The sequence below is a fragment of the Homarus americanus genome, unplaced genomic scaffold (assembly GCF_018991925.1).
Source record: "Homarus americanus isolate GMGI-L3 unplaced genomic scaffold, GMGI_Hamer_2.0 scaffold5589, whole genome shotgun sequence".
NCBI lineage: Eukaryota > Metazoa > Arthropoda > Malacostraca > Decapoda > Nephropidae > Homarus > Homarus americanus.
Genome location: NW_024736650.1, coordinates 2673537 through 2691282, shown reverse-complemented (window position 1 = coordinate 2691282; position 17746 = coordinate 2673537). Strand labels below are relative to the sequence as shown.

At 36.8% G+C, this 17746-nt stretch overlaps 1 protein-coding gene across 3 annotated transcripts in view; it reads left to right on the top strand.

Moving 5' to 3' along the window:
• Nucleotides 1-13974, top strand: part of LOC121872281 (epidermal retinol dehydrogenase 2-like) — a 42296-nt gene extending 28322 nt beyond the window's left edge. For 2 of the 3 annotated variants that reach the window (XM_042374960.1, XM_042374959.1), the window contains exons 5-8: nucleotides 1-120; nucleotides 489-571; nucleotides 1824-1940; nucleotides 6912-13974. The exon at nucleotides 1-120 is cut by the window's left edge and continues 42 nt beyond it. In XM_042374960.1, the coding sequence (XP_042230894.1) occupies nucleotides 1-120; nucleotides 489-571; nucleotides 1824-1940; nucleotides 6912-7065 (474 nt within the window). In that variant the 3' untranslated portion in view covers nucleotides 7066-13974. Of the gene's footprint in view, nucleotides 121-488; nucleotides 572-1823; nucleotides 1941-3478; nucleotides 3597-6911 lie in introns of all 3 variants that reach the window. The other variant, XM_042374961.1, reaches the window with a different exon arrangement.
• The last annotated feature ends 3772 nt before the right edge of the window (nucleotides 13975-17746 follow it).

Sequence of the window (17746 nt, the reverse complement as noted above, 5' to 3'; positions counted from 1 at the left end):
GGTCATGTTGTAACTGTTGCATCTTTGGCTGGTTTGGGTGGAGTCAACAAATTAGCAGACTACTGTGCATCAAAATTTGCTGCTGTTGGATTTGATGAAAGTCTTCGTATTGAGCTTCAGGTGAATCTAAAAAATTTAACCATTGGTGTTTGAGGTCCCCCTAGCTCTGCTGAATAAAATCGTCTGGCATTAGCCAAATAAAATGTTTAACAGTGCTGTCCCTACAGTGAAGGGTTTAAAATAGTATTGATGTAGAGATAGTCTTGTAGTTTTACATAATTAAATATTAAATTTGTGATTGATACTCTCCTATTTATTTAAATGTATCTACAGTACAGTATATACCTATTTATTTAAATGCACCTATAGTATATACAAGTCCTGATTTTACCATACTGTACTTTGTATTACAGATTAATTTGGTTAAGTCAGATGTATAAATGATCACATAAATGCATTACCCGTAACACATTATTGTGGATTACCAGGTTGAAGGTTACACTGGAGTCAAGACCACAGCTGTATGTCCCTACTACATCAGTACTGGCATGTTTGATGGAGTGAAGTCAAAGTAGGTGCTAATTAAGTTAGTGGTTCACACTCAGAGTTATTAAAGATATACCATATTTACTTTTATTTTTGATATGTGTTTTATGAAATTGGAAAAATCCCTCTGCCTCTCCTTGGCCTTGTACTTTTTTATCCTCTTCACCACTGATCGGCTCGTTAGCCGCTTAGGTAATCGGTCACGTCTCTGTTACACACTGTTGGCAAGTACTGGGCATGCACCAGCTCCTGAATGTACCTGAACCTGCTCCAGTGTTGGTCAAGTCTGGTCTTGAAAGAGCTCACACTCGGTGCCATCACAACACTTTCTGGTAGATTGTTCCAAGAGTACACAACTCTCACTCCGAAAAAGTTTGCCCTTACAGTTTTCTGGACCTGTGGCTTCTTCAATCTTGAGCTATGACCCCTTGTGGGGCGAGCGGCCCTCCAGCTTCAAGTAAGGACACTCTACTGAGTACTGTAGTGCCCCTTGAGAGGCTTGGACACCTCAATTAGGTCGCCCCTTGCCCTTCTGTAGAATAAGCTAGGCAAGTTCAGGTGCTCCAATCTCTCAGGGTAGTTGAGTTGCCGAAGTGCAGGCACCAGTCTGGTGGCCTTCGTTTGAACATTTTCAACCAACTGACAGTCCCTAGCATATCTCAGGGACCAGACGGGGTGACAGTACTCCAGATGGGGAAGCACTTCACTCTTGAAGATTGTTACGAGGGACAGGCCATCTAGATATCTGAACAACCTTATATGACCCAATAATTTATTTGCTTGATTTACCTTCTTCTCGCAATGGCCCGAGAACTTCAGCTCATTGTCAACATACACACCTAGGTCCTTCTCACATTATCTCAAATAGTGCAGTTTCTTCATCCCGTTGGGACATATGATACGCCTCCTTACCGTTGGTACGTCCCAGGTGCATCCTTTTACACTTCATGACATTGAATCTCAGCAGCTATTTCTTTGACTATTCTTGGAGCTCACAGAGATCCTTTTGCAACTGTTCTTTAATTACTTTCTCTATTCTTTCAAGCAATTTCATACTCTGCATTTTTTGTTTCAGGCTTTCACTCTCAAGTGGTATTGTATTACATCAGATTTGTGGACAGCTGATAGATACAAATTCTAATTTTAGTTGTGTATGATAATCAGATGTTATTTGTATCAGGTTATAATTGCTCTAGTATGAAAAAAACCAGGTAATTTTTGTACCTGTAAAAGAATAAACTGCTGAGTTGCCTTTAATGTATTTGCACAACCAACAGAGTGATCCCAATCCTCAAGCCTGAATATGTGGCCTCCGAAATTGTTGATGGTATCCTGCTAAACACCCCCATTGTGGTGCTGCCGCCTTTCTGCAAATACCTGGTCCTGCTTAAATAGTATGTACATTCCAGTGGTTTTGTGCACTTTATACGATACTTTCACATTTACAACACACTCTTTTCTTTTTTCTCCACTTTACAAACACTGTTCAAACTATTATTCCCTATAGACCTGTACATCTATTTATACTATTTCTTTACCCCTTGTCATCGCACTTACTGATCAGGTTGTCCTTTTCCCCTTCATCATAAAAAACACTTGTCCTGTTTTATCTTACCTTTTCCCCTTGGTAATTGCACCAGTTTTCCCACTGACCTGCTCGTACCAGCCTTTTTAGTGAGGAAACATTTGCTGCAGGGGTATATACCGTAAACTGTATTTAATGGTAAATTTACACGAGGCACCTTTTAGTTTGGCTGTCTTCACTCAGTTGGTAAGTAAATATATTATCAAACGTGAGATGTTTACCTGTGCGTCATACTCTCTCCAGCCATATCCCAAATGTGACCTTTGCAGGCACCTGATGCACATTCTCAAATGGCTTTGTAATACTTTTATGTAGAGAATGTCATTTAATTTTTATTTCATACCAATATAATTTAATTTATTCAGTCCATGTACTTGTAGTATTTACCTAGGTAGCTTCATACCCCTTTATTTCCCCTGACCAGATAAGTGGGGGTATAGTACTGTACTGTATATAGTCATCACACTGGTAAAATGTCCATCAACACAACCATGTCTAAACAATAAATTCAAATTTACTTTGGATGCATAAAGAAGGGCTTGAACAATTCCACAGAAAAAGAACAAGTACTGTACAACAAAATGTAATATGAACTTACACACCAGATCCACAAACTGAACTGAATTACTACTCACTCATTATTGCCAGTTATACAGTATTTTCCCTTTAGCCCACCTCACAACCACTGTCTCTTACAAACAATATAAGGGGATGCGGGGCAAGTGCTGGGTGAGATGTTTTTTACGCATAATTAAAAAAAAAAAAGTACATCATGTCAAGAGAAAATGATTTGTATAAATTTCCAAACAACAGAAGACTAGATGTATTTCTATGTACAATATTCTAAATTTACTTTTTCATCATTTCTTTTGCAACATATGCCATGAGACAGTGGTGTTGGTTGCATGCAGGAAACATCAGATGGTTCTCCATGTAACCAGTCATGTATGCTGTGCACAAGGTGGTGGTTGTGCATGATGCATATATCAACAGATAGGCTGCTTCTAATATCATAGTGATGGACTAGTAGGCTTGATGTTTACACCAGTATTAGACTATTTTATCTCATTTTGAGCTTGGAGAAAAAAAAATAACCTGATGCTCCCTGAAATGGTAAATAGTTTTTACTTCAAATCTGTAGTTTTGAAATTAGTTTTCACATTACAGGTATATAATTGCATGGTAAGAGATGAAGGACAGTACAAACATAGAAAACTTTCTTTGAAGTCTTGGAAGAAACGGTGAAAAATACGGGGTGTACTCGCAAGCCTACTACAGTATGTTCCATGGATTCATATGGCTAATGTTTGCTTGGGTGAAGGTTGCAGCACTAACTTATCTTTCCAGCTGCCTGCCCCAGAAGGCCTATGTACTTCTGGGGAGAGTAACTGGAATTACCTGTGCCTTGGATGAGCTTGTAGGACACAAGAACTTCAACTAAATATTCACAGGTCTTCAGTTGCAGGTTTGTAATTGCTGATAGGACTTACTATTGAAGGTTAGAACATTTTTATAGTACAGTTATCTGAAGAGTTTACTAGATCTCAGTATAATGCATCATGACAAACATTATACAGTAATAGGCTATAAAATAGATGGTGGGTTTTCAGTAGCTAGAAGTTTTATTCCAGCATGACAACCCTATTTTTGTGTGGAGGAATGGGGAAATTTTTTTTTAGGTTTATCAAAATTTTTGCTCATCTTAATATTGTCAGCGTTGCTTATTTGATAAACATTTAAACCATGGATTTAATAGTGACATTACAGTGGTGGGAGCAGAATAACCGGTATCTTATTGGATTTTAGAGCTACCTGTGCTGTATATGCAGCCACCAGGGAGAACACTACCTCTAAATGCTCTTTCTGTAACTTCGAGGAAAGGTGCATTACTTAATTTAATGGCAGGTTACATTATTCATGTGAACATAGCTGGATCATGAAAAAACATGTGTTGTCTAATGGTAGACCCTGCTGTCATATGGCATCACAAAAATTGTGACCAAGTTCCAGGTTGCTGATCTTTCTGATCCATTTACACACAATTGCAGGGTCTCATTTGTTTCTCGTACTGTTGACAGTCATTAGACTGATCTAAGAATTGCATCTGGATTCACCTTTTCAATTAAATACAGTATAATATAGTACAGCTACACACAGTACTGTTTTACCTTCACCCAAGACGATGAAGGTAAAACAGTACTGTGTAGCTGTAGCTGTATTTTAATTGATGAAGGTAGTAGTGTATGAATTGAGAGCTTGTAAGTGGATTGTATTGTATAAGTTATTACAGTAAATACAGTGTAAAGGAACACCCCGGGTAATGAACGAGTTAAGGAGTGAAGGACCAGTTCTGAAGGCAGTTGTTCCTACTCCACTAAGCTAATTCCTCACAGCTTCAATGTACAATAATTATGGGGAGTTAGGTTCTGGACCACCTCACAAAACCCCAATTTTTTCCAAAGATGTCACCTGTAATAAAAATAATATGAAGATTATAGATGTTTAAGGGAATTAATGGTTATTATACCCTTTAGAAACTCACTATAAGTGTTGCAATTACCATCTCCCGGTGAGTGTTAGCCTATGTAAACAGTCGGTCACCCTTTCTTCAACTCGCAGCTAGTTCACTATGTAAGCATCCAGGTACAGTACAAAACATAGATGTATTGTATTATATTGGTAAGTGAGAATATTTACTGGTATTCAAACATTCTTTTTCTTCATTGATATTTTTTTCCATTATAAGAAGATTAGATATTGTTTGTAAATCCAAGGAGTACAGGGTATTTGTATACTGCCAGTTATGTTCTGGGAAGCTTGTTTGTGACATCAGAGTGTCGTAGCCTGAAAGTTCTTTAACCGGGGTGTTCCTCTATCTAAGTTACTAGTAATTGCATGAATGTACTATAAATTAATGGACATGTTACTATTAATTGCATGCTTTTATAATTAGATTTATGATCCAAAGGTTTTGTAGATAGCTCATGATATAGACGTTGTCTCAGTATAGAACCACAGTGGCAGTGCTACAGTGTAGGGTCCATTGATTTCCATGGGAAAAGGTTGGCAATAGATATGGATATTGCCATTCAAGGCCAAAAAGACAGAAGGGCATTTAGTTAGTCACCCTGTCTGTCTGACCATTTCTGATTTCCAATGCTCATAAAAAATGGCAGTTCAGGAGCAGTTGTATGCAGGGTTTTAACACAGATCTGTAGCTGGTTCCATCCCAAGAGGTCATGTTAAAATTTACCTGTACAGTACAGTACTGTATTTTATTACTGTACTCGTATGATTTTTCAGTATAACTCATGGATAGGGCAGTGGGACCTCTGAGAGCCATTTTTCAGAAGATGATCTATATTCACATCCTTTGTATCATCCATAAGTTGGTTAAGTTTAAAACCTTGTGTGTTATGTCCTTTTCTGAGATTGAGACATAAAAATTTAGATAAAAGTGCATTCAGTATACTGTACCTTTCTATGTACTGTATCTTGTACCTGTATATGTATACTGTACAATATATACTCTTCATTCATGTACTGTATAGAAATTACAAAGCATTTTAGGGAAGTGCTCTCATTTTAATCGCCCAAAAGCTGCTGTAGAATATATTTCAAGAAATGCTATTGTTAAGATCTTTGAACTTACTCAACTTGGGTGCACACTTTGAGTACATAATCCTAAATAGAGATGTTGCAGTTTCATTTGACTATATTGAAGAAATGTTAATTTCTTCAATATTAAAAATGGTAACTGGTTGGGAAGGATACAGGAGTATAAGGTTGGTAAACCATATCATAACTTTTGTAGCTACATTGGATATACCATCTGCTAGATCAGTTTTATTCTCCTCCCATGATTTTTCTGATTTCTATATTATGGGCTGTCCATAAGCTTATAGCTCATCAATGGGAGATTGTCCCCAGATCCCTATTTGTTTTGAATGCAGACAAGCAGATAAATTATCTTTCCATCCTCCAAGAAGTGTGTAACAGTAACGATTGGAACCCTTCTGCTGCTATTTCTGGTCCATTATTAACTGTGGTTGTTGCCGATGGAAAATGGTTTATAAGGGTGATCGTGGAAAAGCCTTTCAGTCTTTCTGGCCCTGAATGGGAACATCCAAATCAGCTGCCAACCTTCTTTCCTCCAGAAATTGATGGACTTCATTATGTATAACTACATTGTACTATTGCCAATGTGCTCACAATATGACTTGGTGCCTTTTTTAATGTTAAGACAATGTGTATTGTGGACTATCTCCTCGCCTTAAAAAAAAAGATCCTTGTTTGTTAGAAATTGAATTTGGAATTTGCCAAAAGCTTTATTAATCATCATCTACACCAGGGGTCACCAAACTACGGCCCGCGACGTCAGTTCATCAGGCCCGCCGACGGTACTTGAATTTGCTTGATAAAACGTATGGAACACGAGACGTTGTGATACAATTTAAATTTAAATATTATGCGGCCCGCGCTCGTCATTCTTTCAGTTATCCGGCCCACTGTGAAAAAAGTTTGGTGACCCCTGATCTACACCATTGTATATACTTATAGTTTTGACAAATTCATTGTTCATATATTCCTGTCATTCTTTCATATAAGTATTGTTCATTTCTCATGTTTATGGAAAACACTGTTTTAACTGTCTCTCTGGATGAATGAGAGTGAGATGGTGTAATTGTTTGTATCAATAGAGAACTGTTTCAGTGAGTGGACACATTCTTTACAACATGAATTTTCTTGTGACATTGCATTACTGTATCTTTTTCCCCAGCCTTCTTCCAGCAAAAGGTTCTTACCAACTGTACAAAGCATGTGGGGGTCACCTCACAATGGACGACTTCCGCGGCCGTACAGTGGAGGATGGCCCTTGCAAAATGAATGGTGCTCAAGAGAAACGGGTGACTGGTAAAAGAATCATTCCTTAGAGGGATAAGTGTTTGGTTTTTAACTGTACTGTGTATATACTGTATTGGGGTGATGCATATATATATATATATTTTTTTTTTAGAACTAGAGATTGTTTAATGAGTCTCAAGTGATGTAGTGATTTATTGATGACGTTCCCTGTAATTAGCTGAGCTGTCATGTTGCCATTACCAAACACAGAACTCTTAAAGTGTACTATAGATTAATGCAACTTGCATCTCAGTGTTATTTGTCTTATGCTGTAATTGTTAAGAATTTTCCTTTGAACTAATATTAATGTAAGCAATCAATATTTGGGACAGTAAAAAATATTATAACCACAAGGTACAGGTTACAATAACTGGCCTCTTCTTACAGTACCATATGCAGATAGAGTACAAACAGGCCAACAGGAATAAGCATACAGAGAAGGCAGTGACGGAGTTTAGTCGTGAAGTAGTACAGTGGAATAACGAATTTACCGGAAATGGCAAATTTATGGAATCGGAGTGAGTGACTGTGAAATTTGAATTTGGCACCTTGTAGTTTAAAAATTGGCGAGTACAGTATGCATGAAATTCAATACAACATTGAATTGTTATTGTAAGGTAAAAATAAGGAAATTTTTACAGTGAAAATAATTTTACTTGCCGGTAAGTATTTCACAATACTTTTTAGGATTTGGTCATGTTTGGTTTGATCCACTGTCAAATTTTGACAATGGTATTTTCTTCCACTCATAACACCACCACATCCCGCCTCTTGCTTTTAAGGTATTTTTACAATACGTACAGTAAACGTAATTTTACATTTAGGTGATCTTTGAGTACTTTAGGCTTGATGTTTGGTTTGATCTGCTGTTGTAACACCACAAATACTGTACAGTATAAACAATTTCAGCAGTGACATTCGTTCACCCACTAACACTACTGATTCTCACCACATACAGATCTTGCTGGTTTATTTGTGCTTATATTCTATAGGAGAGTGTACAGTACAGTAATTTTGCATTGTTTTTATGTACAGTACAGTACAGCACGGTATACAACTTTATTATTGTACTCAGACTATTTTTTATTGTTTATGTATAATGTATGCAAATAAATTATTTTAATTAAACCATTATATGTACTGTACATATTTGTTAATGAAGGAAAAATGAAGGTCTACATGTTTATTTTGCAAGGTTATTTATATTTTTGTGTACAGTATTTCACTTGAATCCTAAGGGTACACAACACAGTACAGTACAGTGCAGTACTGCTTTTAAGAAAAATTCTTTAATGCAGAATCAATTCGGTTCCAATCCACTTTATAAAAAGAGATCTTAATGTACAATACAGTATATAATATATGTATATGTGTGAAAATTAGGTGTCCAAACTCACTGAATTGTTTCTCTTTCAGTTCTTGTTTATTCTCAGTACTGTACTGTACATGTGATATGTGCGAGTACATCTGTACAGTATATAGAAATTTTTTAGGAATGATTTTTTGTTATATGAATAATAGTACATATGTACAATATATGGGCTTTACTCTGTTACCAGAATCATTACAACATAAACATTTTGTTTATGGTACTAAAATGACTTTTATGGTTGACTCCTCCACTAAACAACTTATGTTTGTCTCCAGCATCCTGAGGTTTTTACCTGAATTAATCCTTAAACAAACAAGAGTTAACCTTTAAATATGAGAGACTAAGACTGACTTATGACATGGTTATGAGCGAGTTGAAATAAGGTAATTGATTAAAAAAAGAAACTAAAAGTTAGGCTTGAGTAAAGATGAAGGACTCGTGTGCATAGGAGAGAAATACAGAGTTATGTGGAGCCATCATGCAGGCAGTTTTAGTAGTGACTGTGCACCATCCATCTGAACAGGGAAGAAGTTTGTTGAATCCTGATAGATATTTATTGGACCTGAACATGATTAGGGTATTGTATATGAAGTACCCTGCACTTGTATTATGGTCCAACTTTTGTGAGATATTTGTATTTTACAGAATAATTAGCTGATTTGGTTATTTCTAAAATCTTGATGGAATTATATTTTAGCTTATGAACAAAATACAATAAGATTATACTGGACTTATTTTATGGACGACTCAAAAAGAGAATTGCTTTGACAAAACATGACAAAGAGTAAAAGATTAGTTAGAGAAATACTGTACACTTAGCATATATTTTTATCTTTTATTCATTCAGCCACCACTGCTCAAATACTCTACTTCCACAAATGTTATTAAAATGTGACTGAAAGATTTGGCAAATGTATCGGCATGACAGCTTGTGGTTTTTTCTCATTGTGTAAATATCAAGTACTTTTGTAACAAAGGAGGATACTGGTGTGTGCAATTCCAGTTTAAGTATCACTGTGAGGAAGGTGTCATTGTTATAAACTTGTACTGTAGTATTTTTGAAAGTTTTTAATGATGACACCAACCATAAGAGACTGGATACCTTTCCTCATATTAGTGTGAGCCTTAGTAGTGTTGTATTAGTAGACACAACTTTTCCATCACCATGTTTCTTCGGTACATTATCACAATGCATCTTTCCTATACAGCAGGGGTGGCCAACCTTTTGTGTGATGTAATCTACTTTTTCCACAGTTACCCTGATGCGATCTACCAGCCTAATATTCACCCATTGCCATAAAATACGCAGATTCGTAGAGAGAGAGAGAGAGAGAGAGAGAGTAAACAAATAATATTTTTCAATAATTGTTATGATATATTGTTAACATGACAAATTCATAAACTTACTTTACTAATGAGATTATTAGCACTGCATGTTGTCTGCCATCTTTGTGTAATTAGGACTGTAGGTGGTGACTGCTAGCCTCAAGCAAGCATCCAGGTGTTCATCTGACATTGTTAATCGGTATTTGGATTTGATGTGTTTCATGTGTGAAAATGTTGATTCACAAAGGTAGGTTGATCCAAAAAATGCTGTGAGGTACATGGCACATTTTCTGACATTGGGATATTTTTCTTCACTGAGAAGATTCCAGAAACTTCCTCCTGTTGCCATGGATTTGATCTGAATATCATTTTTAAGCTTGAGAAGCTCATTTTCGACTTCAGATATGTCCATGTTAAATACTGATGCCATTCTAGATGCAATATCTTTAACATTTGTGATTTTACCAAATGGAAAACACACATATTTTGCAACAGGTTGCTGTATCTTGAAACCGTCAGTCAAAATATGAGGCAAGGTTTTGTACCTGTTCAATATATCGAGCACTGTCAAACAGGTCATAGTCTTTTCCTTGGTTTTCTAGTTCAGACATCATATTTCTGAAGCTTCGTAGTTGATGTTGATGCAGCTGCGAAGACACTAGTTTTAGTTTCTGCTTGAAAGCAGCCACAGGACTAATGTCAACTATAGTTTTATCTTTTCCTTGCAGATCTAAGTTTAATTTATTCAGCATAGCAGTCATGTCAACTAAAAAAGCTAAATCTAACAGCCACACTTCGTTGTGATCAAAAGGCCAATCTTTTGAGGCCAAAAAAGAAGTTAGGAAACCTATCATCACTCCTGCACAGGGCAAAGAACCCATTGATTCGGCCAACCAATGCAGGTGCCCCATCAGCATTTTTAGATATGAGCAACTGGCAATTGTGAACTATTAACAAAATCACTGAAAGTCTGAAATAAGTCTTCATCCCGAGTTTTTCCTTTTAATGGTAGAATTTTCGGCAGTTCCTCTTTGGTACTCATGTCTTTAAACACCATTCTAATGAAAATACATAACTGTGATGTATCGACCACATTAGTAGACTCCTCAAATTGTAATGAAAAGAACACACACTCATGTCTGTCTTTATTCAGTTGTTCACCCAAATCCTCAGCCACGAATTCACAGCGCCTAATGACAGTGTTTCTTGATAACTGAACATCCTTAATAGAAGACAGTATTTCAGACTTATTTTTGAAAATTTCAAACAACGAATATGCTGCTTCTAAAAAGGCCTCTTTGAATATTTCTCCATCTTGAAATGTTTTTTTTTTTATACTTAGTAAGCACTTGACTCACCCTGAATGATGCAATGGTTGCTACCCTTGATTTTGAGCTCGCGTCTGTAAAAAGAGTTTGTTGTGCAGTAAGCCATGATTTCAGTTCATGAACTTTCCTCTTTAGTAGCTCACTTTTGAGGGAAATCATTATCATTCTTCTTGTGAAAACTTTTGAAATGCTTTTCAGGATTTTCTTTCTTAGCTAGAGCTGGAGACGCATGGCAGAGCAAGCACAGACACTTCAAATTATTCATGGTAAAAAATTAGTCTTCTTCCCATTCATTGTGAAAATGGTAAATTTGGGTATTTTTAGTACTTGGTCCAGAACTCATTTTTGGTTCCGTTGATGGCCAATAACCTATATTTGGAAAAGATTAAGTCGTACTTCAATACAAGAATTACTTTTTTCCGTGACTTTTTCGACATGAATGTGAGAATTACTAACATAACAGAGTAACGTTCTTAACTTCTTTTTTTTATAAGCAATTGTCATCGGCGAGTGTGGACACTTCTGTCTACTCTAGGGTTGCGGCGAGAACTGTCGCTAAGCTAAAAAGTCAGTAATTCTTGTAATCACCCAAGACTTTTCCATAACAAGAGGCAGCACCTCACACTTCCAAGTATTGCAGATGACTGAAAATCACTGCATTGTTGGTGACAAGTATGTAGGCTTGCTGGGCAAGGTTGCCAAATATGATTCTCTCTCTCTTTACTTTTGACAAGTCTCCTCAATATTGAGTCGACTTTTTCATTACGAAATTCATTAATACAAGGTTTAGTATGTATTTGTAAACTTATAAAAGCAAATACCTGCCTAATTTTAGCCTACAACTGATGACAACTTGCTGATCAGTTTCCTCACCAGGAACCAGCCAGCACCGGCCCGGATGAATGCGAACACTTCCTCTCAGGTTCCGCCACACACGGCATGGCATAGTCGAAGTTTTTTTGTATGTATCGCCCTGATGTGTCCATAATGATGATCTATTCCCAGAAAAAATCTAAACAAACATAATATTCCAATGATTATGAGTAAAATTTGAAGAGGATTTTTGTATGGCAGCTTAAGAAGGATGGATCATTAAGTTTAACTTTGCCATGCGATCGATTAGAGAAGATCTTGCAATTGACCAGTTGATCGCGATCGACAGGTTGGCCACCCCTGCTATACAGTATATAAAAACTGTAAATATACTGATGGTAGTATTTTAAGCTCTCTTTATATACAGTGCTTATAATTTTAAGGTATTGATGAGAAAGCGTTGTCTTTGTCTTTAGGATTTACCAGCAACTCTTTAAACTGAATATTACAGGTATGTGTCTAAAGTCACTTCTCCTAGTTCCACAATTCCCATTACTGTACATTCGGCTGTTGCCAACCACAAAATAATTCTAGAACATAACTGTGCCTAGTGAGGGATTATTCTATTGACATGAAGCTTCGTTAATGGATTTATAAGACTGTACAATATATGAATGACTGTACACTTTTGGTTTATGCATTGTATTAATTACTTTAAATTTGTTTATAAAATGATGGCTATGGAATCATATGGTGTTCAGTGGTATAAAGCATTTAGGATAAAGTTATTACCAAAATATTCATGATCCAAATTTGGCATAATGAAGGTACACAATGATTTCGACACAAAGCCTTGGAGTCTACATCACCTTCATTAAATTATAGTTATTGCAAGTCTACAATAAATTACATGTTGTGCAAGGAAATTATCTGTAAAGAATTTTGGAAATTTGGACATTGGATTTACCAAAGGAATTATACATACTTGAAGACTACAGGTTATTCATTCAAAGAGCAAGAACTAATTTCACTTCTTTAACCAACTGGGACAGTGTACCTACTGTCACAGCTGTGCAATAGTGATGGTCACTTGCAAACCTCGTCTGTATTGTGGTCTATTTTATATCGTAGCAGAATTATAATTGGTGCCCTGTTTTGAGGTAGAAGGCTAAAAGCAGATCTGGAGAGACTGGTAATGAAGGTGACCGTGGCTTGTGTAGTATAAATCATTAAACAAATGACACAATCTACAGTTACTCTGAGTGATGAAATAAATCCAGATATGTTGAGAGAATAACTAAGGTTGAATTATCAATTTCTCAATGGCAGATAAATGTTGCTCCTGGAACAATTTGAACTGCATAAAACATTAGTTGAATTGTTCAACTTGAAAGATCAATACATTTAAAAATATAATCATACTTAAATGATTCATTTTATACAGGTATTAAAAATATTTTCAACTTCTCATTATAAATTTTTGATGAAGCAATCAATCTCTTTTATAACGAGTTCATTTATCCATCATCAGTTCAGGTGACATGTCGGATGCGTGACCAAAGATTTTTTTTTAACCAAAAAACAAATTTTCTCAACCATGCAATAAGGAAGGGGTTAAGAGCATCCTGTAAGCCTTTGTGGTCCTGAGTACTTTTTAAGGAATTAAAATAGTAAGCCACTGGTATTAGGTTTCTACAGATACCATCACTTTGTCTACCTCACTAGCATATGTACAGTAACTGTACTTATGTTCTGAAGTGTATGGATTGAACTTTATATAATGTGCTCAGAAAATCAGGGTACAGTATTGAATTTTATTATTGTATTTTATTAATTTTTTGAATCCAAGTCACTCAAGCTATGACTAGCAGTGATGGAAGTAAAAAAATATTCTAGTGACTAACATACAAATATAGTAAAATGGTAATATTCCTGTCCAAAGAATTTTGTTCTCATATTTCAGATTTATTCTTTTTACTGTTAGATGTAATGTTTTTTTTTTTTTTTAAGTATATATGGGCATTCCTTCTTCATGTTTTTACAGTGTATAGGTATGATCTGTGAAGGTTAACCTGTAATATAAAATGTGTTTCAGAAAATCAGATGTTATCTTATCCTTGTATGCATTATGTACTGTATTTATCTTTTAAATTTTGAATACTATACTGGAAGCTTAGTACAATAATGATTATAATGGGATGAGTGAGAGGATGCAAGGAGCATTGACTGGTCTAACCTGCTGAACTGCAAAGGACTGGATTCTTCCTGAATTACCATGAAGGTTAAAGTCAAATATTTAATGGAAAAATAAATACCATACCCAAGACTGTTCATTACAAGAACAATTGGAAAACTGTTATATATGAACCAAAAAGAAACAGGACAAGGTGATGTATGCTGGGCTCAGAAATCAAACTTACCTAAGCCCCAAGAGTAGAAGGACAAGGAGAATTCCAGCAGCACAGCACAAATGAGATCCCCAATGATTTTATAATTTCCCTTGAAGATGGTAGATAAGGCAGCTTAGACCAGGACAAAGTGGAGACATTAAATTACCGGTAAGTAATTATTTTCTTCATTGTTCACAATAGAAGATGCAAATAATTTATTTGCTTCTGAGGAAATGCAGTTTGAGTCAGCAATAAGGTACAGTACAGTACAGTACAGTACAGTACAGTACAGTTAAAGCTGACAGAAGGGAGTACAGTACAGTATTATAACTAAATTATCTAAACTCAAGGTTTATAAAAGCCTTGGTCTGATAGTGTGCATCTCGGTGTTAAGAGACTTGTGCAATGACTTTACTGGGGACCTTAAAATCCTCTTCTGTAGATGCATGGTGGAACAAAAGGTCCCCAATGACTGAAAAATGGCATAAGTCTTATACAGTATTTAAATAAGATTACCACAACTGCATTAACAACTTCAGGACGGTGTGTTCAAGATGAAACCTCTACAACTGAGCAACCTAGTTTGTGAATGCCATTGTAGTGGACGTCTCCCCTACAACTGCGTAGCCGTATTCCAATGCCACAGTATCCTAGCAACCAGCCACCTGCTACGTCTTCCCTAGCAACCAAATGAGCGGCCCGGGGGGGGGGGCGTCACCAGATGCCACAGTATCCTAGCAACCAGCCACGTCTTCCCTAGCAACGGAGTCAAGAAACCGGCGACTTCCCACGGTTTACATGTACTTCCGGCGGCTGTGTACATAAGCTCTGTCTCTCCATTGAGATTCATTCTACCCTACTCTACGTTCCTGAACACGCAACACCTCCTCCAAGCAAGCTCCTCGCTGTCCAGCTTTCATTCAACCAGGAGGCCAGCAACAGGCAACATCTTCTCTAACGAAGCTCCTGCACATCTACCTCCTTCAACACGCTACTCGCCAAACGTGTCTACTGAGCAGCTCCTCACCACACGGCATCTCCAGCACCAGACTGTCTACCATATAACTTATATTATATAAGAAAACCACCACCTTAGAGTTTCCATCCATCCTGAGTGCTAGACAACATAATATCACGAAACCCTACACCATCATGGTTTTATGCATTTACTGAAGGTGCTGGATGTGTGGACACAGCAGGTCTTGGAGCTTGGTGGCAACATTAACAATACTGTACTGTATTGTACTGTATATACCAATATTTGTCATTCTTCCATACAAATGTTTGCAGATGACGCGAAGTTAATCAGGGATATTAAAAACCTAATCAACTGAAGCATTACTAGATGATCTCTATCAGTTTCAAGTGTGGTAAAAGTAATGTGATGTATTGATAATACATGCAGCAAAGGTACTGCTTAATATATTAAAAACTGTGTAATCGTATCTGACAATGGTAAGAAAAAATAACATGAACTGTCCAGTGCTTGTCCAGTTGTATCTTGAAAGCATTGAGACCTGACCACGTGTTCAGGGGAATGGTTTTAAAAATCCACATCCCAAAATAGGAAGTTCATGTCTCAATTTGGTTTGTGCATGTGTTTTGAACAGTTTGATCGAGTGTTCTTTGGTATTACTGTTATGGAATCCCAGTAATGGACATGCTCCTTAATAATAGAATTATTAAATAATCTTAAATGTCCTGATCATACCTTTGCCTATTCTGTATTATGTTATTGATGGAACCTCCAACTTTGCCAGGTGTTTTAATTCCAGTTCTCCACCAGGATACTAGTTTCGTTGCTAGCCTCTGAACACTTGTTTGTGAGGATGTCTTTCATCTTGAGGGGCTTCCATGCTGCATTAACTGGAGAGATGGATGCACCTGGCCTTTGTACAGCTATATGAAGTTTTCGGAATCTAGGTAAGAGAATGAACTTTAGATTAGACCCATCATCTGGTTAATTCTATAAACTAGCATTAATTGGTCTTCATATCTTAGTTTACTGTCAGTCATCACTGCCGAGTATTTATATATCCCTGTCTTAACTCATTTTGCTAATTTTTCATCCTTCATATTAAATTTTATGATGTATGTGGTTGCTTATGAACTCCAGCTTTCTCGTACTTCTTATCGTTTTTTATCATTATTCCAGTTTATTTCTGTCATACTTAACCAATTGTCAGTGGTAAGAAACTAGTGAAGCTTTTGTTGCCTACACTGTTAAAAATAGGCTGAATACCTTGTCTGTCACCGCTCCCTGTGATGGGCGGGACACGTATAGATACCATATAATTTTTAATTTATCATTTCCGTTATTTATCAGCTAATTAGCCTTTCGGGCGGCTATTTTGTTCTTTGTTACGAACTTCATAATCTCCACCGACTGTAATAAAGTCCACCCAAAGCTTAATTAAGTACAAGTGCAATGATTGTGTTCTAAGTAAACTAGACATTGTATAATGATGGTTTGTTTATTCGATGCCATTGTGTGTATCTTTGACAATAAGCTGAACAAAGCCATCCTTTCAAACCGGCTCCTTAGCTTTATCTCTGTTTTTCTCACTTAGTTGTCTCACACACACACACACACACACACACAATCAGCAATCGAACTATGAAAGGTTATTAATTTAACTCATAATGCATAAAAGACATTGTTAAAGCTCTTGTGAAATAAGGAATGAATGCACCAACAACTAAAAACTAGCATTAAAATTTGCTGAAGGTGCTTGGCCGTCTTTGTAAGGATGACGTTAAGCCAAGTACATTAACTCCAAATTTAAAAGGGGACAACTTTTCTAAGTGCTCATCAATTTTTATATACTTCTGCGCACGGAAACCAAAAATATATTTTTCACAACAATAATGTTGACATTTGCCTCAGTCACCCTGAAATCAGTTCTGAACTTCCATTTCCAAGGAGTAATGTGAAGTATTGTATAACATTTGTCGGTGCATGGAAATTAATGCTACGACCCGAAAACCAATTGAGTCGACTAATATACAGCAACCATGGCATCTTTTCTTCTTTTATCCTCTTCATCACTGATCGGCTCGTTAGCCGCTTGGGCGATCAGTCACGTCTCTGTTATGCACTGTTGGCAAGTACTGAGCAGCATTTAGAGTATATATCCTGAAGAGTAGGGTTGTGATGTAAAAATGTATGTGTCACCTCAGTGAACCAACAATGTTGCACTTACATCATATTAACATATTTTGAGGGGCAACAGCGGAAGTAAGCACAAAGGTCGTGTTATGATGGGTAGGTGGGATGGTGGGAGTACACCCAGCCCAACCAGGATACATACAGTGTTGCCGGGTGCCAGTGTCGCGATTAGCTAGCAGAAGGGAGAGATGTGTCATATACCCCTCTTTCCCCACCAAGCTGGGTTTCCTCTACCCCAACTCATTGCCTGAGTCAACAAAACACAGGCTGAGTGTCACCAGGATGTGATGTCAGGATTGTGTCGTGTTCAGG